This window comes from Pogona vitticeps, chromosome 2, assembly GCF_051106095.1.
Source record: "Pogona vitticeps strain Pit_001003342236 chromosome 2, PviZW2.1, whole genome shotgun sequence".
NCBI lineage: Eukaryota > Metazoa > Chordata > Lepidosauria > Squamata > Agamidae > Pogona > Pogona vitticeps.
In genome coordinates this window covers 54,803,947-54,829,842 of record NC_135784.1, presented here as the reverse complement: position 1 = coordinate 54,829,842, position 25,896 = coordinate 54,803,947, and the positions used below count along the sequence as shown (strand labels likewise).

The 25,896-nt window shown below is 40.2% G+C and overlaps 1 protein-coding gene across 3 annotated transcripts in view; it reads right to left on the bottom strand.

The window, feature by feature from the left end:
- GRM7 (glutamate metabotropic receptor 7) overlaps window positions 1-25,896 on the bottom strand; it is a 568,639-nt gene that overhangs the window by 33,256 nt on the left and 509,487 nt on the right. For 2 of the 3 annotated variants that reach the window (XM_072989462.2, XM_020791423.3), the window contains 2 exons: window positions 23,664-23,910; window positions 14,856-14,948 (listed from right to left, as the gene is read on the bottom strand). In XM_072989462.2, the coding sequence (XP_072845563.2) occupies window positions 14,878-14,948; window positions 23,664-23,910 (318 nt within the window). In that variant the 3' untranslated portion in view covers window positions 14,856-14,877. The remainder of the gene's footprint in view (window positions 1-14,855; window positions 14,949-23,663; window positions 23,911-25,896) is intronic. The other variant, XM_020791424.3, reaches the window with a different exon arrangement.

Genomic DNA, 25,896 nt, shown 5'->3' with positions numbered 1-25,896 from the left:
ACAGCAGCAATCTCTAGGGAGAGCTGGTTCTGAGGTAAAAGGAAAAAAGTGGTCGTTTTATTTTGAGGCTTGACTTTTTAAAGCAGCCTGTTCTGAGGGGGGGTATGCCCTTGACTCGAAGCCAAGTAGCAGACATGAGTGAGGTGAAAGACCCCCAGATTGACCAAGGTTCTGAGGATGAATTTGGCTCAGTGCAAGGTGACAGCACAGGAGAGCAGGACCCAGAACTCAGAAAAATACTCCTAGCCCAACAGCATGAACTGAGGGTGAGGGAAATGGAGGAAAGATTAGAGAGAGAAAGAAGAGAGGAAAGGGAGAAACAAAGGCAATTTGAATTAGAGAGAGAGAGAGAGAGAATGGAGAGGGAAGAAAGAATGGAGAGAGAGAAAATTGCTCTGGAAAAAGAAAGGATGGCGTATGAGTTAAGAAAACTGGAAATGATGAACCAGAACAATAATAATAATAGGGATTCTGAGGGAGGCCAACTGTCTAAGGCTGACCTGAAGAAATTCCCTGTGTACCACAAGGGAGATTGTCCTGAGGTGTTCTTTTCCTTAGTGGAAAGAGCGTTTGTGGACTTCTCAGTGAGGGAAACTGAGAAGATGACCATCATGCGTTCTTTAATCAGTGGTAGCCTGGCTGAGGTTTATGCCGAGATGCCTGAGGAACGGATGAAAGATTTTGCAGAGTTTAAAAAACTGGTGTTCGCAAGACATGGGATAAATGCAGAGCAGCTGAGACAAAGGTTCAGGTCCCTCACCAAGAAGCCAGAACAGACTTTTACCCAAGTGGGGGCCCAATTGGTGAGGCTGCTTGAGAAATGGCTGTCGCAGGAGGGAACAGAGACCTATGAACAGCTTAAAGACTTGATAGCCCTGGAACAGTTCTATTCAGTCCTGCATGGGGAATTGAAATTCCAGGTGAGGGAAAGGAAACCGAAATCTGTGGCAGCAGCCGCAGAGATCGCGGATTTTATCTCCCAAATAAGAAAGCCCTTGGGTGAGGGGAAATCTGTAGGTAAACCCAAAGAAACCTACAGCAAGTACTCTCAGGGACCAGGGAAAAGCCAGCAAGGGGGAGGGGCCCATGGTGAAGGGAAGCCCTCAGGCATGAAACCAAGCCCTCAGAATTTGGAGGGAAAACCCAAACAAGAGGAGAGAGAATCAAAATACACCAGAAAATGCTATTTCTGTCAGGGAAAGGGTCATCTGATCTCAGAGTGTGAGAAATTGAAGCAGCTAAAAGGAATGGTGCCTCAGAATGCTAGTGGGACCAAGCCAAAAGCTGTGTTCTGTGTCCAGAAGGAGCAAAGCTCATTGTCACAGAGGGAGCCTGTTGCCATGACTACTCAGTCTGGAACAGCTACCTCTGCTGATCAGGCTGAGGAAAATGGTCCTCTTATGGAGGTGAAGCGCTGCTTGCTGATAAAAACAGATTCTCAGTTGTTTGAGACAGCAGGGGTGGACGTAGGAATACTTGACCGTCAGTATAGGGGACTGCGGGACACTTGTTCCCAGGTAACCCTGTGCCATCCAGATATCATCCCTAGGGAGTTTATAATCCCAAATGAGAGCATGAAGGTGGCAGGGATTGAGGGGCAGATAATCTCTCTGCCAGTAGCAGAGGTACCTGTCAACTTTCAAGGCTGGAGGGGAGATTGGCGGATAGCGATTTCATCGACTCTGCCAGCAGCCGTGCTCGTGGGAAATGACCTGGCTGAACATGTGAAACGGGTGCTAGTGATTACACGCTCACAAACCACCACAGGGACAGTTCAGGGGGGTAATGATGAGCCAGAGACGGAAGCAGGTGAGGGGAGTTCAGAAGCTGTGGTGGAAACCTTAACCACAGACAGCAGATTTGGACAGGAGCAAAAGGCAGACGCCACTCTCCAAAAGTGTTTTGAACAGGTGACTGATGCCCAGCTAACACCTGAAACCCCAGTGAGATTTCTGGAGAAAAAGGGGATTTTATCTAGAGAAACCCTGAGGAATATCTCAAAAGGGGGAGATGGGATCAGAAGTCAGCAGGTGGTACCTGAAAAGTATCGCCCCATGATCTTACAAAGGGGTCACTCTGACATGTCTGCTGCACACTTAAGGGTGAAAGGGCCCCTTGATTTGATCAAACAAAATTGGGAGCAGATCACCCAGGATGACCCACAAGACGTTGTGACTTACATAGACACCTTGATGAATGACCTAAGGAGAAATCTAGAGCTGGCAGCAGAAAACCTGCAAGCTCAGAAGGTCAGACAGAAGACATGGTATGACCACAAAGCTAGAGAGAGGCACTTTGACCCAGGGGAGGAAGTGCTTTGGCTTAGGCCCTGCAGAGAGAATAAACTGCAGCTCAAATGGGCAGGACCATATAGGGTCATTTCCAAGATGTCAGACCTGAACTACCTTATAGAGCAGGAGGAGAACCAGGCAAGGAGGGTGGTTCATGTGAATGCCCTAAAACCCTACTACAGAGGGGAACAGAGGGTTTTATTCGCGATAAAAGCAGCTGAGAGTGAGGAAGCTGAATTACCCTTCTGGGAGGGTAGAGGGGAAGTAAAATACAACCCAGAGGAGGTAAAGATCAGTCCTGCACTCACCCAAGACCAGCAGCAAGAATTAAAAATGCTGCTTAATAAATATCAACAGGTATTTTCCAACAAGCCGGGGATAGTGAAGGGAGTGATGCATCGGATCCACACAGGGGATGCACCCCCGCAGGCAGTATCCCCATACCGAGTAACGGGACCCTATAGGGACAAGGTGCGGAAGGAGCTGGACGAGATGCTTAGGGAGAACATAATCGTCCCCTCTTCTAGTCCTTGGTCCTCTCCGATAGTCCTTGTGGACAAGCCTGATGGGAGCATTAGGTTTTGTGTTGATTACAGGAAATTAAACCGTGTAACCACTCCTGATGCCTACCCAATGCCCAGGCTAGACAACCTGATTGAAACCATAGGGGGTTGTCGGTTCATCTCATCATTGGACCTGGTAAAGGGATATTGGCAATTAAGAATTGATCCCAGGGATCAAGAAAAAACTGCCTTTTGCAGCCCTTTTGGTCTCTATGAGTTTCGAGTCCTGAGCTTTGGTCTCAGAAATGCACCAGCCACATTCCAAAGGCTGATGGACCAGACCTTGGCAGGGCTCAGTGACTTTACAGTGGCCTACATTGATGACATAGGGATCTTCAGTAATACCTGGGAAGATCACCTGATACACCTGGAGTTAGTGCTGCAGAGGTTAAGTGCAGCAGGGCTAACAGTAAAGGCCAGCAAGTGTCAGCTGGGTAGCCCAGAAATAAAATACTTGGGTCACATGGTAGGGGGAGGAATGATAAAACCCCTGGAGGCCAAAATAGAAGCTGTTCGAGATTGGCCTAGACCCACCACCAAGAGAAAAGTCAAATCATTTCTTGGGTTGGTGGGCTACTACAGAAAGTTCATCCCGAGGTTTAGCGAGATTGCGGCTCCGCTGACCGATCTGACGAGGAAGACGGCTGATGACCGCATCCCGTGGACCAGCGATTGTGAGGCGGCGTTCCAGAGGTTGAAGGAGGCGTTAATCAACTATCCTGTCCTGCGTGCTCCAGACTTCGACCGGGAGTTCATCATCTACACCGATGCGTCTAACAGCGGGGTAGGAGCAGTTCTGTGCCAGGAGGATGAGAATGGTGACCAACATCCGGTGTCCTACATGAGTAGGAAACTTCAAAAAGGTGAGAGACATTTGGCAACCGTGGAGAAGGAGTGTTTGGCCATAGTCTACGCGATCCAGAAGGCCAAGCCTTACATCTGGGGAAGACATTTTGTTCTGTGTACTGACCATTCACCATTGCAATGGTTAAAGACAATGAAAACCCACAATAGCAAACTTATGAGGTGGGCTTTAAACCTGCAGGACTATGACTTTGAAGTGAAGGTGGTCAGAGGGTCAGTGAACTGTGTTGCTGACGCCTTATCAAGAAGACCTGAAGACTGAAGACGGCGAAAGAACATGGACTATATGTATATAATGAAAACAAAAAGTTAAAATGTACCTGGTTTTGAATTTGGTTGGTATTAATAAAGGTAAATTGATGTACTGTATATGGTAAAATGTTTAAATGCATATTTGCTATGGTTAACTTGGAGTGTAAGTATATGTAAGTATTATATGGTATGTATAAATGTTGTTGTGTATTTTATGCAGGTTGTTTTTTTGGTGAAAAGCACTTTTAGCTTTCCCCCTACAAAACAACTTTTAAAGAGGGGAGGTGTTACATAACAGCACTGATGTTACCTGTCTGTCATGGGTTTGGAGGGAAAGTTCCATCCTATGGGGAGTGGAAGGCGGGACATCAGGAGGAGGGGCTGTACTGTATAAATATGTGATGCCTGTGTGGTGAAGAGGAGATGCTGAGACAGACTGTGAGACACTGGGTTGGGACGAAGCAGCAGCTGGGGAAGAAGAAGCTGTTGTGGGAGTCTGGGTGTCTGACAGGGTACTACTGTGTGTCAGAGTACCAACCTGATAAGTTCAGGTGTCTGTGGGTTAGCCAGAACTGATGGGTTCAGGGTCTGTGCTTTAAGTTAAAGGTTCTAGGTGAACCAAACTGTATGCTTGTGTGTGTGAGAATAAGCCACGTTACTTTATTTTATTCACCTGATTGTTTTATTTACCCTGTTTGTATTTAAAATAAACCTTATTCTTTTGTTGTTTAAAAATCCATCCCTGGTCTGTGTGACTTATTATAGGGAATGGTTGGTGGCAGCTTAGTAACTGTGTGATAGATCCCAGTAGGTCTGGGTTTGTCACAGGGAACACTTCAAGAACACTGTTTATAACACTGCTTTGTCCACATTTGGCAAGAAGACCAAAAAGACAGCTGACTGGTTCGAAGCCCATTCGGAGGAGCTGATTCCAGCCATCGAGGATAAGAGGAGAGCTCTAGCAGCATACAAAGCCTGTCCTAGTAAGTACAACTTGCAGGCTCTTCGAGCTGCTCGTAGCCAAGTCCAACAGACTGCCAGGAGATGTTCCAATGATTATTGGCTTCAGCTCTGCTCTCAGATACAGATAGCAGCGGACACAGGTAACATCAAGGGAATGTATGACGGTATCACGCAGGCTTTAGGTCCAATACAGAAGAAATCTGCTCCCTTGAAGTCTACTACAGTCGTGATCATCCAGGACCGACCAAAGCAGATGGAACGCTGGGTGCAGCACTACTCTGAGCTATATTCTAAAGAGAATGTAGTAACGGAAGAGGCACTAAATAACATTGAGTGCCTGCCTCTCTTGGAAGAGCTGGACAGTGAACCAACTTTAGCAGAAATAAAAGCGGCCTTGGATTCCCTTGCCTCTGGCAAGGCACCTGGAAAGGACAACATCCCTGTTGAAGTTTTGAAGTGCTGTAAAGAGATCATCACCACTGAGCTGTATGAAGTCTTTTGTCTTTGCTGAAGAGAAGGTGGAGTACCACAGGACATGAAGGACGCAAACACCGTCACATTGTATAAGAACAAAGGTGACAGGGGCGATTGCAATAACTACCGTGGTATCTCTCTTCTCAGCATTGTAGGGAAGCTGCTGGCCCGTGTTGTGCTGAAGAGACTTCAGGTGCTTGCAGACAGAGTGTATCCAGAATCACAGCGTGGTTTTCAAGCTAATAGATCCACCACCGACATGGTATTTTCCCTCAGACAGTTGCAGGAGAAATGCAGGGAACAACATGCATCCTGTGAGGTTAACAAACCGTGGCAAGGCAGCACCTTACTTAAGGTGGGCAGTAGCTACCTAGTGAGGTACAATGACCTTTCCTACCATCGGAAGTAGCCCCTGGTGTCATGATCCACACCAATCGAGCAAAGACTTATAACCAGTAACTGCTACTTCCGGTGTTATTTCAACACTGTATGCGAAGCTGGAGTGTCCTCTCCAAAGCACGAAGCCTGGGTAAAATAATATGGAGGATAGGCTGTTACCCAAGCAGCAATTCCCCCTCTCCACGTCACTGAAATAGTCCAATGGAAAGGCAAGAGAGAATACAATCGGTTCCAGTGACATTGCAGGAGTTGCCAGAACATCACAAACTGCCTCCAGGGCTCCGGCTCCGGATTTTGCCTTGAGGTTAACTCCTGAAGCCTTTTCCATCAGTCGATGTAGCCACAAGGCAGTGGAGGTTTGAAATCAGAGTTTTCCTTCTCCTAGATGGGCTGGCTTCCAAGGCTGATGAGCCCCACATAACTGGGTATGCTGTTTTGCTATCAAAGATTTATACCATCAGAAAGTTCCTCCTAATATTTACTAAAGATCCTCTTTCTTCTAATTTATATTGAATACAATTAATTTTCATTACCCTTCCATTGGTTTTGTTCCACAGAAATGGAGAACAAATGGGACACTTTCAACTACTCAACGACATTTTATTTTGCCCTGTTAATCACATCTTCTCAGCTATTTCCACCATCCCTTGTAAACCTGCCTTCTAAACCTCTCATCATCTTTGTCATCTTCTCAGAGACACATGCCAGGTTGTTGATACAGCCTTCTTATGCTGCAGAACCATGGTAATGTTTATCCAAGACTATTTTCTAAAGCAAACTCCTTCCTCCTGAACCCCTAATTAAAAGAGAACTATATATGGTGAAGCAACGTTGAAGACCTAAGATCCACAGAAGATATCTATCAGACATTTTAGCATCAACACCTGTGTTGAGTTCTTTTAGGAAAAGAAAATGATGTGATGACTGAAAATAAAGTGTAGACACCTAGAGGGTTGAAATGTTCATTGGCAACTGAATTAAAACACTATCTAGAATAATCAGGATAACAGCGCTCAGCCTTTAGGAAACACCTTACAGATGGTAAGGGCTGATGCTCTAATCAATAATTATGTGAATAGCTAATGCAGGCAATGAACAGTTTTCTAACTACCCAGATGGAGAGACATTCTGCAGCAATGTATTAGGAAATGAAATTACTGATCCTTAAAATTCCACCTGGAACAAGCTCCAGTCATTCTGATGTAGCAGAATACTTGAAGGGGTCATATCGAGACATCTAGCCATACAAAGACATATGCACCAGCTTAACTTTGTCCACTGCTATCAGTCTTGTAAAAATCAATGAACATGTTTATTGTTCTTAAAGTCAAGTCTTTGTAAAAGATTTCTAACATGTCTATATACAGACATTTGGATTTTCCTAATAAATGCACAACTGAAACTTCATAGTGTGTAGTTCAAGTCCAATCACTGGGATAGTATGAAAAATTGGACATTTTGATATCTCTTATCTGAAATTCACATGAATTCTACTTTGAAATAGCAATTGGTATTTTAAAAAAAGTCCAACCAAACCACAATTCGGAATGCATGTATGAGAAAACTATGCTTTTTATAGATACCAGTAATTAAGGGTGGATGAATTAACTAATTAATTTTGGAGTAAAGGAGCTTCAGGTGCAGTGACAAGGAACACATCACCCAAACAGCATAATGAAAGAGTTGGGATTTTCAGTTTCATGTAATGGTTCCTAAGGCAAGGGACAATTTCGAATAGTCTGAGTGCCACCTTTCCATCCATAGGACTCATGAGAAGTTCCACCAGCTGCAAAATTGAGCAAGCATTGTGGAAAATCAAAGCCAATAGTTGCTGGAAATCCATTTCTTGCAAAACCACTGTTCCTAAAGGCATCCAGGACCACAGCATGACTTCCTTTGCAGATTGTGTTTTACAGTGGTACTGGAGGAATGCAAAAGTCGCCTTCAAAGGTCACATGTGGCCTGGGATACACTTCGGTCATCATGGCTTAGGGAAATAGTGGTTTACAGTAGAAGAAAATAATCTCCAGTTGCTAATCAGAGATACCCATACAGGTTATCAAGAGTACAGTACTTTCCCACAAAATAAAATAAAATAAAAATTAAGGTTCTCCATTCTGAGGCATAGATAGCAAAATTAATTTCCATTCACCATGTATGAGTGTGAAAGCTGGACAGTGAAGAAAGCTGACCGGGAACAAAAATGATTCATTTGAAATGTAGTGCTGGAGGAGACTTTGGCAGATACCCTGGGCTGCCAGAAAAACAAAGAAGTGGGTCCTAGATCAAATGAAGCCTGAATTCTCTCTAGAGGTAAGAGCTGAGCACGGCAGCTGAGGAGACGCTGGAGATCTCTCGTTCATGGGGTTGCCATGGGTCGAAGGTAACTTGATGGCACATAACAGAAAAAAGAAACAGAGGCTGGAAATCAGTATCAATCCCAGTGTTTCCTCAACAGAAAAAAACAACAGGCTGAAAATAACAGAAATTAGTGATTAGAACCTTATTCACCTCTTAGGTGATAGTCATAAAATAGTAAGCTGACCAAGGGTGATGTGATGGGTACAATATTGGACTTCAGCTGAGAAAACCTGGTGTTGCATCCTTAATCAGCCATGAAGTTCGGTGGGTGACTGTAGGTCAGTCACTTTCTTGCCCGAACTTAATCCAAAGTGAGAATAAAATGAGATAACAGACAGTCAAGCATGATGTCTTGAGTTCAGTGAGGAAAGGGTGAGAGATAGATAATTAAGTACCGAGGGAGGCCCGAGGGAGGCCCGAAAAGAGAAAACAAGAAATAGAGCCTTCTCGGCGGGGGCTCCTCGCCTTTGGAATAACTTACTTTCTGGCATTCGCGGAGCTCCCTCGCTGGGCACCTTTAAGAACCTATTAAAGACTTGGATGTTTCGGCAGGCCTTCTCTCCAGATTACTTTTGATTTTCTTCTCTCCTTTATTGTTTCCCTATTTTTAATTGTTGTTGTAATTATGCTGTTTTATGTTATTCTATTTTATCTCTGTTGTTGGCCGCCTAGAGTAGTCCACCACGACTAGATAGGCGGGATATAAATTAAATAAATAATAAATAATAATAATAATACCATCTAATCCAGTTCACGTACATAGGCGAGGAGGTGAGATGCATGTTATATACAATGGGGTCTTGACTTAAGAACGGCTCGAGTTAAGAACATTTTGACTTAAAAACCACTCTCATAGGAAAATACTGACTTGACTTACATACTTAGATTTGAGTTACAAACTGTTCGATCTAATTGTTGAATATGTTTTTATATAAGTTGCCTTAGCTATTGTTTTATCCCTGTTGTAAGCCGCCTAGAGTGGTCTGTTGATCAGATAGGCGGGATATAAATAAATAAATAAATAAATAAATAAATAAATAAATAAATAAATTAATAAATAAATAAATAAATAAATAAACTAAAAAAAACCATGTGGGAGGCAGGGAAAGTGCAAAATGTGAACTTTCAGTTAACTGTTGGCCAGTGAAAGGGGTGCCTGTCTGCTTCCTCACTCCTCCCAGCGTTTAGAGAGTGGATTGGGAGACAGTCTTCGGACTGCCTGGTACTGCCTGGAATGTATTTTCCCTGCCTTCCCTGAACCTTTCTTGACCTAAGAAAAAAAGAAACAAAATATCCCCCTCTAGTGGTCGAAGGCAGAATAGCAGCTTCCCATTAGTTTCTATGGAGGGAAAAGAGCAGATACGGATCAAATGGTTTTCAATGCATTCCTATGGGAAATGCAGATTTGACCTGAGAACTTTTTGACTTGAGAACCGCCTTCCAATACGGATTAAGTTCTCAAGTCAAGACCTCACTGTACGGACTAGCAGGAGCCTCATGGCACAGTGGGTAAACTGTAGTATTGCAGTCAAGACTCTGCACATGACCTGAGTTCAATCCCAATTGGTTCAGGTAGGCAGCTCAAGGTCGACTCAGTCTTCCATTCTTCTGAGGTTGATAAACTGAGTACCCAGCTCATGGGGGGGGGGGGAAATAATGTGTAGTCTGCATAAGTACATTGTAAACCAACCCGAGAATACTATAGCATTATGAAGTGGCATATTTATAGGTAATGGCTGAATAGGGCTACCATTCTTTCTCCCCAACAGCCTAATTGTTCTCATAGCTAGGGACATAATACAGTCTCTGACACTTATCTGAGAGTGTAACTGAGTTTGAAGGTGTGAGTATGCAATACTTGGTCATATGGAGGAATGCAACTCGACATAGGACTCTGTCCTAGACTCAGGACAAATAACATTGTTCAGGCACTTGTTGCTAAGTGCTGAAATGGGATAATGTCTGATGCATTTATGCATAGGCCAGTATCTCTTAATCATATAGGCCCCTTCCAACTCAATATGATTCCGTGATTCTATTTTTCCACTTGACAGTATGAAAAAAAAATGTAAGAGCATGAAAGACAATCCCTTGCACTTGCATTTCAGTTGCATTTTCAGATGAGGCACCCCTACTGCTCTTAGATGAAACCATATACTGCTCCATGGAAGCATTAAAACATTCTGTCATTTTCATGAAATGGAAGAATCAGTAAATAGAAAACAGATGGGAACTATTGGTGCTGGTAATTTTGTTATAGGGGAGGTGGGGTCAAAATTATTTAAAAGATCGACAAGTATTCGATAATGCACACCAACTGAAAAACTGGCTAATTTAAGGCAGTCAATTATATGAGCACACTGACATAATGTGGCCTTCATTAGCGTCCTTCTTTTCAGTAAACATTTCTGTTGAAGAAATTGAAACAGTGAAGGACCACAGGTAAAGCCGTGCTGTGAATACCTGCCCTATTTTAAAAGTAGGGCAAACTGTATCGAAGGAAAGTGAAATTGCTGCTGGCATGAAACTTGAGAAACTGAAGCTTTTGTGGTGCAACACTTTAGAGAGACATAGACAACGTTTTTCACTCCACTTTCACCTTTATAATTGAAAATACCGTTGCTGGAGGGATGATTTTTTTTTGTAGTCCATCTTTTCTGTTTAAGTGCTTATATAGACAATATATTTAGGAGGAAAGGAAAATCTCTCATTATCTGTGCTTCTTCTTGGAGAATGGAGTGCTTATCTGGTTTTGGTGCTATGTGTCAAGAACTTCCATCTGTCTGGCTTTGCAACTGTCATTTCTCTTTCTCAAAAGCAAAATCGTTAGTGAACACATAGGTGCTTCACTATGAACCCACCCTCCTTTTTAAAAATGTTAATGTTTTATCCCGTTAGTGCACTTTTCAGAAAGTCCTGATAATCTTTCGTTGTTGTGGGTTTTTCCCATCTAGACCAGACAACAACCATTGGATCCCCGTTGTGAAAGCCTTTGCGAATACAGTGATAATCTTTGTTTTCCTTTGTAGCCCTCCGACTAGTTTTCCTGCAGCTTCCTTCCTCTTTCTTTTTACCACAGAAAGTCCATTAAGGAAAGCAAGGTGGAATAGTTTGCACAAAGTTTTAGACTGGTAGTATTCCCTGAGGTCACAGGAGAGAAATTACAATACCACAAAATGATGTTTAGGAAACAAATTGAGAAGAACACTGTCCAGTTATGCAGAAATAAAGAAACAGATTATTTCAAATTACCATAAACACCACCCAGTCAGCCCATCTGGCAGAAAGTCAGCCTCTTCAGGGCATTAATGTAAGGCGCAGGGCAGATGGTGCTTATAACTGCAACTGGCCAGTCATATCTCACTTTCACTCTCCATTACACATATAGGTCTAAGTCCAGTCATACGTTCCATCTAGACCAGACATTTTGAAAACAACTGCTTGTGTATTACTTATGTACAACCAATTGTTATGTATAGCAGATTAATTTAGTGGGTCCTCTCTAACTGATGATTTTAGGTTAAAAAAAAATAAAGGCAGGCTTAATCAAATAATTTAATCCTATTTTAATAGAATTTCAGTTCCATTTTTTAAAAAGAATGCTATAACACAACATATAAAGTTGACATGAATAACAAAAAGAGAATTTGTTGAGTGCTGTTTAAGAAAGTGAAAACATTCTTAACAAATCAGTACTACTGATTTATTTACAAAAAATAATGATTCAAAAAACTACTTTCAATCTCTAAAATAAATGAAGCACTCAATTCTACCCAAACTACAAGGTGTCTTTGGAAACAAGCATAGACACAGTATTAAGAAGTCACTTTAAAAGCTCTTGAAAACACAATTTAATGTTTCTTTTGATCTTGTTCAGGATGAACTTTTATTATGTGTCCATTTACTATATTGGAACCATTTGGGTGTTTTTGATGTAAGGTTTATTATGTTGTAGATGAACAAAAATTTAAATATAAGTTTATCAATATTTTTATTTTCAAAATTTAACATTTGTGATAATATTTCCCAACCTTTTCCTCCAAAAGTTGAAATGAAAGCTTGCTAGCTGAGGTTAACTACTTCATTATTAAAACAATTATATATAAAACATCACTACTTGAAGCAATAAAAATGTAATTTTCAACAAACTTTTTAATCAGCAATACATAATATTTTAAGTTTATATTCAAAACATTTATTTAATTAATTTATAGTTAAATCAGCACATATTACTGTTATATACACTTGAAAACTTTTCCCAGAGACTATCAGTGAAAATGCTATTTGGTCATTTAATGTGAAACAACCCCCTCTCCACTTTTGAGTGGATTTAGGAAATGATTAGTGATTATAAAACTACCATATTTTTCCGTGTATAAAATGACACTTTTCCCTAAAATAATTAGAGAAAAAATTGAGGGTTGTTTTATGCACGGAAGGCAGCAGCAGGAGGCAGAGCCACAGGGCTTCACAAAAGGCAGGGAAAAGAGGCGGTTATTTTGACAGCCGCTTATCCCTGGTTTTTTTAAAGCCATGGGGCTTTGCAAAAGGGAAGGGAAAATGGTGGTCAAAGGGAGCCCTTTGATCCCTGCTTTTCCCTTCCTTTTGCTAAGCTCTGTGACTTAGTAAAAGAAAGGGAAAAGCAGGGATCAAATTTTCTAATTCAGAGTTAGAAAAGGGGGGTCGTCTTATAAACGAAAAAATACGGTACTTGTAACTGGAACTCTTTGGCTGATGTCCTGTTGGCCTAACTATGCCATGTAAGAGGTTGATATTGTTAGCAGAGAGAGATTTTTGAAATTGAAACACTTCCTACTTTTGTCTTGTGGCTGCCACGTAATTTATTTCATCATATGAGAGCCTTGGGAGCCACTAGATGGGAGGAGGAGGTCTTTAATTATGGAAAATTGCTCCTGCCAGGATGACATTACCAACAGATGTGATTTTTAGCAACTAAAGGTGTCCTCCTCTCATTCAACAGCTTCTATGGCTTCCACAGGATGAAAGGGATTACACAGGAAGCATGGAAGAAAGAGGACGGAAGTAGGAAGTGTTTAATTTCTAAAAATTACTCATTTCTGATGATATCACCAGTCTTCTGCAGGTGTAATTATACCAAAGGAATTTCAGCCAAAGGAATTTCAGCCAAGAATATATGTAGCAATCTAATTCTATGACCATGAACACATGTCCATGAACAGCCTATCAAAAGCTTCCGATAATGGTTCCCTTGCCATGTGCATAAATGTGTGGACATTCCCTTCTCCACCAAGAATGCTGATTAGACCAAAGTTCCTAATAGCAAGAAAAAAAATGTAAGTAGGAGTGGGACCTTTTCCACTCTTACTTAACATACAGTTTTGCAAAGCAAGCAGTCAGAAGTCAGAATCAGAAGTATATAAACAGTCATGATCCTGGCCCTTCCTCACTGAATGCATGATGAAATGCATGAAGACAACTAGAGGAGGAGTGACATGACATGTTTCCCACAGAACCCCTGAGGTACCAGCATGCACTCTCCATTTTTCCCCCTTAAAACATCTTCTGGAGCTAGCTATGATTTAAAAAACACCAATACAAATTAGGCCTGAACCCTCCTTTTTTGATTGAGGTGTGATACTCCAAAGGATGACCAATAGTAGCTTCTAGACTTCTGGAAGTTGCCCAGCCTATACTAGATGTTTCACATAATTCACAATTCTACTTCAGTAGCAGAGATGGGCACAAACTGGAAAAATGCTCATTCATACCCATGAACCATGAACCACTCATGAACCTCAGAAAAACAAACTGATTTGCAGTCCATATTTCTGGTATGTGCCTGGATGCATACAACCTGGAAGGGAAGCCATCTCTGAAGACGGTAGTGGCACAGAACAAAGACCCTGCTGGCAGGACCAGGTGGGGAGGTAATGGGGGCAACAGAAAGGAGGGGAGGCATCTATTTTGCTGAATAAAGTGCTGGATGGAAAGAAGTTCATCATTTTGTTTTGTTTTGGCAAAATGGAATGCACAAGCTATGAACTGAACCACAAACCAGCACAGTTATGGTTTTTCAGTTCATAATTCATTTTGTGCCCATCTCTATTCAGTAACCATATACTGTTTCCTGAAGAGTTCGTGATAACTGCAGTTTCTCACTGCGCTTCTCAAAGAGCAAAGAGGTTTCTCTAGTTATGGAAGTAACATCATTTGTCAAGCTCTTAAAGGGGCAGGAAGACAGTTCTGAACTGGAGGACAGCCATCCTGCTCCAGCTTTTCTCGTCTACAAGTTCCACCTTTCCATTTTCCCACATACTTTCAGTATACTTGCCATCATTTCACATATGTTTTAACATCTTTATGTACCCAAAGTCAAACAGAGAGTTAATTTTTAATACTGAAGACGGAATGGCCAGGAGCAGAGTACCTTCTGAAAAGAAGCAAACATTAAATAGAACCAAGCTCTTTGCTGTTACGTAAGTTTACATTAGTTCACTTTTCCCCTAAGATTTACATGTGCACTTTATTTCCTTTTTAAATTAGCTGTTAGTTAATGTAATGTAATCAGAACAAACTTTGGCTCCATTATCCAGTTTGAGTCCACTATCCTCTTACTGCATTAAAGCCAAGGTACATTTTAAACAGTTTAGCTTGATTAAGTTTTTTTTTTAAATGAAGGCATATAAAAGTTAGATGTTTATCTTACCTTCTTAGAAAGCAGGCAAGAGCTATACTGTAGGTGGAATAGTGTACCAAGTAACAGATTTTTGTACACTCTTTCTTACAGGTGGTATGCAGTCTATAGGAAAAGTAAATATATGGATATATATGTAATCCAGATACTTAAATAGACCATATTGTTTATTTTTATGAGCTAGGTTTAGTCATGTGATAAAAACTGTGGGATAAGTCAATGTAGAACTTATCCAGCAAACTGTCGACAAACATGTCATTTTGTGAAAAGGTTCAGGTACCTCGGAACATAGGAGAAGGTGCTCAGACAATAGGGGACACACAAGACACATTCCAGACAGGCCTGCAACTCTTTGCACTACTTAAAGATTTAGAAACCAATCCTCTTCAGCTATGCTTCTGTTCTTGATGCTCAACACTCAGTTTTTTTAACAAATTCTCCCATTCCTATTCTCCAAAGGCAAAATGGCCAACAACGAGCCAATGATGTTAGCAACCAATACAAATGAACAAACAAAATGCATAGCACAGCACAGTAGCATTTGCACAGCAAAGTCTACTTCACTTTATGAAGTAGAATATGAGATGTTTTCACTCCATGCATACTTCATTCACCATCCACTTACAGGATGCTGCAGAAAAGATAAATTCATAACCCTCTTAACATCTTCAATTAAGATTTAATTGCTAGGAGTATGTTGTCCTGAAAACGATGGAGTCACAGAGGATTTCATTTTTTTTTTCATTTTTCTTTTTAAAAGGCATCTCTACTGATTGAATCAAATCTTCCTAAGGATACTTCACAGCAGGGGATAGCAAAATTATTCTCTGAGGCACTGGACATCCATTTCATTTTGTTGTTTAAGTATAAGTTATGCTGATCAAAGGCTAAGGATGGAAATCTTTGCCTGTTCTGTTCTTGAAGGTGAGAGTGAAAAACTTTTGTCCATGCTGGCCAAGATTATAACAATTTTTCCTTATTCTTTGTGTTTCAGGACTTTTTCACTAAAATATCTGCAGAAGTATTTTTTCATTGTATTTTGCAGAAGACACAATGGCTGGTATCCTGCTGCCTAAATGTGGGGTGGTAGGGAAACTGCGGTATGTGTTTCCCGCATCACAGACTCCCTGTTGTGTGTCAGTTCTTATCCTGGTTGCAAGACCGGTCATGCAGCTGGGAGCTTATGAGGAAAATAAAAGTGCTTGCATACTTTCCTTCTATTCTGCATTTAATGAACGGGATGCTAGTAGTGGTTTTTGCACAAAATGCAAGTTTGTGCACAAAGCTCAAGGTTTTGGTGCAGAATACATTTGTGTATTACATTCATGTTTACATTCATATTTATACAATAGTGCAGAAACTGCCATTTTTTGTTTAGGTTTTTTTTGTTTTTGTTTTTGTTTTGCTAATGCTGACAATAATGAAAAGAAGTGCCAATCTTTCTTTCTCTCAGCTGGAATAGAAAATTTCACAGCACGGCACATTTCCCTGTTTCTCAATCAGTGAAGACATTTGTGTTTTGTTATTGTTGTTGATGTTGTTGAGGATCAAAAAAAAAGTGAGTATCCATTACCTCTTACCAAATAAGTCAACCTGCGCAGCTGATAGCAAAATCCAATAATTTGAGTTAAACAGTGTCTATATTTCACACTGCATTCCTCCAAAATTCTATTTGTTATTAGTATCAGTCACACATCATTGTATGTGTGCATAATCTGAAAGCACCTATGTAATGGACCATAAAACTCTGTTTGTGTGGACGTGGAAAAATTCTAGGTCAACAAGAGATTCTTCTGTTTAAATCTATACCTCACAGTTTTTTTTAAAATAAACATTTGGTGGTTTTGCTATTGTTCTATCTGATACAATACTTTTGTTTACTTGTTTTATTTTAATACAGAGTTACCAAAATTTATAACATGTGAATGTGGGGGGGGGGGGGATAAACAGATGTGTCCATCATCTAAGGGTAGCTCTAAATTCCCCTTCAGTTTATTTTTTATCAAAATTTGCCAAATTTCAAAATATTCAAATATAGAGGATGAGATGATTGGACAGTGTCATCGAAGCTACCAACATGAATTTGACCCAACTCCGGGAGGCAGTGGAAGACAGGAGGGCCTGCCGTGCTCTGGTCCATGAGGTCACGAAGAGTTGGCCACAACTAAATGATTAAACAACAACAAAACTATCAAATACCTCTAACTAAACTGTCCCTTGCCTTTGAGAAATACTGCTGAACTCCTTTCTGGGTGTTTATTTCCACTTGAGTCACTGACATGTGGGAAGCTCATCAAGTGAGCTTTGGCTGAACACACATAATGTGGCTAGTAGCATACATTAGCTCATATATGGCTTTCTGAAAGGACGAGGTGAATGCATCTGAGTACTGGTGGTTTATGGCCCAGGGGCTTCAACCATGAGACACCTACACATTAGGAGGAGGACTAGGAGTGACTACACCATGTTGTGAAATCTTCTGGAAGTTACATTTTGATTATTAGAAGCATGAGTCATCAACAATACGACCTGCTTGTGAGCTAACAATTTCTAGAACATAGAAAGCACACCTAACGTATTGCTGATGCCCTTCAGCAGGGGAATTCTTATATAGCACATAGGTCAGCATGAGTCGACTATGGACACGTATTAAAGTTCCCCAGAAGCCAACGCAGAAAGTTATTAAATCTCTCTCTCTCTCTCTTTCCCCCTGATATTGAAAAACAGAAAAGGAAATATGCAGAAATCAGTTAAAAATGAAAATACTTTGGAGCCTGGTGCTTTATAAGGAAGTCAAAACAGACAGCTTACTGGTACTCACTGGTATCTGAGGTATGTGGACATATGGGCTAAGGAAAGGTTGGGGGTAACTTAGGCTGGTGGAATGTTTTAATGTCTCAAAGGAAGGCCTCACATCCCAACCCCCACCAGGTGGGCCAATGTTTCACTGCCTTTACAGCTTTTGTCATCAGCAACACAAACTTCATTAGCCCTGAATTCAAACAGATTTTTAAAATGTTGTTGTTCTAATAGGGAAAAGGCTTTTGTTTCTCAGAGGTTCTTAGGAAAGACATTTTTGAGGAGTAAATGCCTTAAAATTCCTACTAATAGGGAAAAGGAAGGGTTTTTTTTTACTAGAGAAAAATAGAGTACTTCTTTGGTCCGGCGGATTTTAGAAAGATAAAAAAAAAAACCTTAATGTAACAAGTCTGAACCATTAATTTCAGTTAAATTGTTTTCTGCAGGCAATTTTTCCTATTACTATCGAAAACATTGATGGAACCAGACACTCCTGTTACTCAAATGAATACATGACGTAGTTAAATACTTTGAAAGCTAACCAGTGAAACCCACAAGAGAAAAACAAACAAATTCATAATGGAAAGTGAGTCCATGCCCTCTACCCTATTCACTATATACCCTTGGATAGTAGTTTTAAATCCCACTACCTCTGTACACAAACATGTATGAAAAGTAACAATGCAAACATATGGTAGCAAAGCAAAGCTTTTAATGGGGAAAATGCATGTATTAGCAGATAACCATAAGAATGGCCAACAGAACAATCTTGAAATATTGGGAAACATTTTAGTATATTTCAATAAGTCTGATCTGAGAGTTGCTACTGTTTTGGTAGGTTGCTCAGCTCATGTCATACAGTGGAGTGTGGAACTCATTGCACTCCAGAGTATGGTTCAATAATCCCTCACTATTGGCCATCCTGGCTGGGACTAATAAGAGACAGAGTCCAGCAACCACAATCTCTTCCTGCTGCAGTGCACTAAAGGCTGTCTAACTATAGGGTTCAGGTAAAGCTCATTCTCCATTGCTCTTTGATTGACTGCCCCTTGGCGTCAAATTTCTCAACCTGGAGAGTGGGAAAATTGTTGGCAGGAACTACCCAAAGATTAGCTCTAGAGATGTATATTTTTGAGACAGGGAAGTTTACAGCTAGAAATATTTGCAGTTTGTATTGCAAGAGGATTCAATGGCTTTTTAGTCTGTAAAAACGGAGCACTGCTTGGCTAAGTGACCACTGGTGATACAGCTACTATGGGAAAAGTGGACTGTGAACACCTCTGGTGATGTAGCATTATGATGAGGGCATGGGAAAAGACGGCTGTCCTACAGGTAGGCTACAGATGCACCAACATCTTTGTCTGATACCTTACAGTGGCACTGAATCATCACACAGCATCTTCCAAGGGTGTTAGTGGGCCCATTTTACAAAGCAAAACATGCATGGCAACCAATTTGCCTGCAAAGTCTCAGGAATGAAAAGAGCTGAAGGATCAGAGGGAGAAGAGGGCAGCAAGCCATTCAACCCCTGTATAAAGCAATTTATTTTATAAGCAGGAGCACCTCTGACCACCACTTCTTTGAATTCCACTCCCCTTCCTTTGTATTGATTGCCAGTTCTGGAAAAATAATAAACTGAGATTTCCAATATGACACTATGGTATTTCGCTGATATAGTCTTCTATCTGAGATGGCAGATATACAAAATGAAGGCACAGTAATTCATAAGATAGTGATCCTTTGCTGCTCTCATTAGTGTCAGATGTTCTGTTTCTAGAGCTTTACCTGCAGCCTATGTTTCAACAAACCATTTTGCTGTTGCCTCTTAACATAATGCAATTATTGTGAAAGCTGCATACAACAGCAATAAATTAAAAATAATCTTAAATTCACAGCAATAAATAAGCACAGATGGCCAATGTTTAGCTTTCTTAATTTTTGGTCACCAAACACCCCAATGTTGGGAGGTACATGAATCTCCTCTTGTATTCATTTACACAAAACATAAAATCTCATATTTTCATTAAGTGAAGGAACAAATTGTTAACCACTATCATCCCACTAAACATCTAACAGAAACCCATGTAAACCAAATATTACTCTTACACAAGAGAGAGTGTCTAAATTAAGTCTTCATTTCTGTATAAGAGATGTTGAAATAATTTGAGTTACACCAAAACAGTTCCCAGTAGTGCTCTGATGGAGCACAGCCGACTATTGACAGCTTGCTTTGGTTTTACCTAGTGCTAGTGAGATAGTAGCCCTTTCAGACTTTATCCACATGTACCATAACTGGGTGGCATATGGGTGAGCAGAACCACAGCTATTGATTTCACAGGCTTCACCAGCCCCATCGTCCTGCAATATACATGTCTAGAGCTGATGATCTGAAAATAGACACCAAGGCGTATACAACTGCCAATTTGAGATCTGTTCTGATATTCTGTAAATGTGGAGAATAAGCACACAAAGAGGGGAAGCATGCTATGGATGTGAAGAAGTCTCATTTCCCTTTCTTGGCTGAGACATGTATCAAGAAAATGGGAAAATACTTGCCTCTAATACAAGGATGGGAACATGCACATTTTTCCCTATGTTGGCTTTTCTACAGGTTTCACAAAACATCTACACAAAATCGTTCTTTTTTTCCCCTTGTGAAGCTACATACACATAAACCCAGTAAGTACAAAATGAGAAGCTGACTGATCAAAAAGTTATGAACCGACCAATCTTCTGCTTCTTAAAATTCTGTGCAACAAGGCAACAGTTATCTCATTCTGCACAAAATTCAGTACTGAGTTTGCAAATGTGAGAAGCCTCAATCAAGAAGACAAAGAAAACTCTCGCCATCATGAAGGAGAGGAGGAATAAATGAGGTGTGGCTTGTTTTTCTTTGCTTTATTCTCAACAACCAAGGATCTACATCTCTACAATGTGCTAACTCCAACTCCTGTGTTATTGTCATCTTTGCTGACCTTAATGTAGGTAATTATTTTCTGATGAGGAGAGCTTCCCCAATGCTTAACAGCTCTCCTCATGAAATAGGTCTCGGATCTTCCAGAGAAATCACAAGGGTAGAACAGTTTCCCACTTTCCAGACAGTGATGTCCACATGTGGAGAGCAACAATGGAAGGCTAGGCCTTAGTTACTCCCCATCCATATGCATTTATTCTCCCCACATACAGCACGACCAAACATACCACTACTGGTGCTCTGTGTAAGAAGGAACCCTGTGTGCGTGGTATGGAATTCCCAGTTCTGTATGTGCCCAGCTACAACTTTTTTAGACTTCTGATTACACAAGAAAAGATGGAGGCAGAATTAGGAGACCACTGCCACCCCATTCTTCCTCCAAATATTTGCTGAATGCACACGCAGGGTTGGGTGGTGATGAAATTCATTTTGTTTGTATGATATGGACTGGCCAAATCCATATTGCCCAATGAATGTGCAAACTAGAATGCAATTCTCCTTTAGCTTTCAACACTTTTCTGAATTTTGCAACACACTTCCCTCTTCGCAAATCGTGTTAAGAGATACGTATAGCAGTTTATAATATTTAGAATAAACCACAGAAAAATCAATATACTTAAAAGAAATACAAACAAAAATGTGTTTGAATTTGTCACTGTGCAGGATTTTTGGCCAGAATTTACCAATTGATGAAAAAATGGGAATGGAATGAACTTGTGTGAAAAACTTCTGAAAGTAGTAGAAAGCAAAATGGACAAATGTATTCGTTTTCAGCATAGAGAAAGCCTGAAAGGAACTACTGCTGAACATTGTAATAGCCTATATGTTTGAATTCTAAAAAACATTGTCCCTGTAAATACAGAAAAACAGGATAAAGTAGATTTTTTTCATCCTTTTTGTTACATTGGTGTTGCTACATAGTTTGGAACTGTGACAAACATTTTCAACTTTGGTTTCATGAGAAATCAAATAAAGAAACAATACACTTTAATAATCAGACAATGGGGATAGGTTACAACTTCTGTTCATGCAGAAAAAAAGACAGCATACATGTACAAAACATGATAATTCCAACATGTTTTATCGTGAGAGCTTTAGTCATATTAAAACTCACATAGCGGTTTGAGAGCACCAAACACATAAATCAGCTCTTACCATTGCTCTAAGGAATTACACTCCACTGAACAAGGGAAAGTATGAGATGATAAATGAAAAAGTATCCTCTCAATCATACTTTACCTATGAAATAGTCAGTTATAATGTAGTCTTCAGGCATCATGAGGGAGACGACTTTGCACTTTACCCAGGCATTACTATTATTATTTTAAATACAGTATTTATAAATTATCTTCCAAGAGCATGCACTAGCAGTGTCTACATAGAGATGCAAATTTAATAATGGGGTTGCCAGTTCTAAGCCAAGCTCATATGACTGGCTTACACTTTTGACTATTAAAAAAATAATAATATGAACACTACAATGGATTTTTGACTTCTCTGATGAGGCAGCTGGGCAATTCCACAGGGTAGAGCTCAAAAGGCAGTTTTTTAAACTTATCCAGTTGTTTCCTGGAATAAACTAAGTTTATATGTATAAAAATGTAGTTTATATATTATATATATGGCATTCCAGGAACTGTTGACAAATGCGAATGAACTGTAGGCAGAGCATAAAGATGCTTCTCTAATGAAGACAATCATCACCTACTAAAACGTTTTTCAATATAATTTGCATCAAATTTGCATTTATGTATAATATTGAAGTTAGCCAGAGCCCCCTGCCTGTCATTAGAACTATCAATCAAAATTGTTCGTCCGTCATCTAGCTTGTAATCAATCTAGACAAATGTGCACACTACAAAAACTTCAAGATTGTTTTCTTTTTTGAAGACATTGAAGGGCTGGTGTCATTTTGTTTCAGGGTCTTTTTGGTTAAGGGTCAGCAATATTTTCCCACCACATATTACCAAAATGCTCTCTAAATGAATGGATTTTGACTAAGCATAGTCAGCTTTTCATCTGTCTCTTACTGCTAGAAGAAATGTGTCATGGTTACAAATGAAATACTGAATACTGGCTGAGTTACATGAAAACCTGTTGCACAATGGAAATAGTGCCATACCCATTGAGCAGGCAGGACTCACCAATAGGACTTTGGGCTCTTCAAATTAAATAAGACATGGGCTGAAATGCAGTCACAGTTGGGAAAACTTAAAATTACAACTTCAGCAGTTTGCAAGATATTATGTCCAGGCAGTCTGCATTGCCAAATTTGATCGCACAGTGAATTAATGGTGCAATTCACAATGTGACTAGCTGTGAAATACATATGCAGAACTGCTTTGAGGATCTAATTTCCACCTTGGAACAATTATGGCTACCACTTGTGCAAGTTACATGGCATAGCTCTGTAAGATATGTTTAGCTATGGTTTAAGTTCCTGTTTCCTCACTTGTAGCACAGAGATATTGTGGCCTGTATAGCAGTCAAGTGGCTAGATCACTGATGAATCAGTTGGAAATTTTGTGTTAAAGTTGTGATTTTGAAGTTAAAGTGATAATATTAAAGTTGGTATCCCTCCATCTTGAATGTGAGCCTTCCTACTGTAAATCAGGTCCTGGAAGAAGGATCACGCAGCTGGTATTCAACCTCTCCACTTAAAGCCCTAGGTTATACCTGGCAGACATATTTGAGGGGTCAGTACTGGGGTCAATTATTCTAGAATACTGCTCTACTTAGAAAGGTACTCCTAAAAAAGAAGTAGATAATAAAGAAGAATTACTTGTGGTTTTTTCAAAAATAAATTATTTATGTTTATACCCTGCCTTTCTCCTAAATGCATGGGGACTGCTCCCGGTATAAAAAGCCAAAGGATGTACAGAATGGATGAATGTCATGAAAAGAATATCCCAGAGGGATGAGCAAATCTTTTTATGTATGTGTACATAATCTTCAATATAGGAGACAAGAACTTATACAGCTACACAGTTCCTAAAACACACACACAGAGAGAGAGAAAAGAAAAGAATGTGTTTAGGACTACTTACTGTTTGGGTCGACGTTTTCACAAAGCTCTGTTTTCGCTTCCCCATTCGGCCTGTCACTAGGTTTGTGCGAAAGTCGTGATGACATGGTTGCTGCGGTCACCACTGCCTTGAAGCTGCGTTTCCGCTTCTGGACATTGAGTTCAGGATGGAAGATGATGATGTATACTTTCGGCATGTAAAGCATTCCCAGGGCCACTGAAGCACTTAAGTTCATGGATATTGTAAGTGTTGTAGTTTGTACATAGACCTGGGAAACAGGACATAGAAGGACATCATTTAAGAAATCTGAATTAGGCAGTGGCACAGTTTGAAAGGAGGAGCCTTTTATTTTATGGATTGTTAGCACTTTATTGTCCGGAACAGAACCAATCCAACTCCTAATATTCTTGTCTTAATCCAGCCTTAATTCCTTCAAACATCCATTCATAATGGGCTCTATGGATGTGTGTTTGAAGGAAGGTTTCCAGTCTTCCCTTTTCCTCTGCTCAGAAGAGTATCTAATTGCATTAGGACTTCATGAAAGTCTCAGGGCTCTCCAGTGAGCCTCATGGTTGACTACAGAACTTGGTTCTATCTACTTAATTCCTGATGTGCCAAACTGGCATATTTTTTTCAGATGTGGGGAAAAGTTTCTCTGACATCTGTACATTGAACTGATGTTGGGAAGAACCCCATCCCGGATGGACAGAGTTCCTACCAGTATGTATGTATGTATGTATGTATGTATGTATGTATGTATGTATGTATGTATGTATGTATGTATGTATGTATGTATGTATGTATGTATGTATGTATTTATTTATTTATTTATTTATTTATTTATTTATTTATTTATTTATTCCATTTATTCCATTTATTCCATTTATTCCATTTATACCCCGCCTATCTGTTCATCACGAACACTCTAGGCGGCTTACAACATAACATATAAAACAAGCATATATATAACATAATTAACATAATTAGAAAAAAAGAAAGAAATATTTTTCTCCAAGATGGTGAGAGAACAAGATAAATTGTAACAAATAAGAAGGGCTACCTGATGTAGGGCTACCTGATGTGGTCCTGCAATCCCCTCCTACATTCTCTTGAAGGGAATTTTGGGACTACCCTTCTGTTATGAACGACTTTGGCACATCTATATATTTACTGCTGTTCTTCCATACAGTTGTATGGTGCTCCGGCACTCCAGAGTCATTCATAACAGAAGGGTAGTATATATTTAGTACACCCTGGTGAAGAAAATGGATAATTGCAATTCCTCTGATGTATGTCAGTGTTAAGTCAAAAATAAAATCCATCTATGCCCATGCCATTCAGTATCAAAGACTCTCCTCCTCTCTAAAAGAGATTGAATACTCTAGCTCTAGCAAACCAGTCAAGCACTAAAGCATGATTGTAGCTTTGTGCATCATTTCTTCCATTAAATGGGATAAATCTACTTATACAGGGAGAATTAAGTGCCTGAACGGGTCACCCACCTGTACACTGTGCAGTTCTAAAGATGAAGAATTGCTAATTCAAGTTAGATACCACAGGAGTTTTGACGAATTTTGCAAGCTGCATGCCTTTATTTGGTAGCTTAATCAACTAATACTTTGCAGATGAAAATTTGTCCCTTGGTCAACTAATGCTACAATGAGAATTAGACAAAGAGAGCTTCTGAGTTGTACATTCTTCTTCCGCTTCCTGTGAGGAGAAATATGTCAACCTACTCAATTGTAAATAGCTTCTTGTGCCCAAACAAAAAGGGCAGGAAGAGTTTAATATAGCTCTGAGATTAATAGGTGAAAATTCCTACATGTGAACCACCAGAAACTGGCCTTCTTAGAAAATAAACAATGAGCAAGGCAGCCCAAGAACATTTTGTGGAAATTCAAAAGGCCTGTTCTCAGTACCTCATTCAAGTAAATACTGGTTCCCATCACAGGAAGTAGGATGGACAATCTTCACTTAACGAAAACTCTTCAGTCAAGTTTTCCTCTTCCACCAGCACTTCCACTGGAAACCTGGCTTTGTAATGTGTAATTGGCTAGCTTAAATTCAAGCACAAATCTAGGAATCAAAGAGCAGTTATTCAAAGCAGGAGCTGAACTACTGAATCTTTTGTTATATTCCAACTTGCATATCTCTAAAGGTGTTGCCCACTTTGTGTTGTTCGACATGCACTTGCAGCTTTCCACGAGACTATGCTCTCAGTGTGACTGCAACATGTAGCTCATATATACACCAG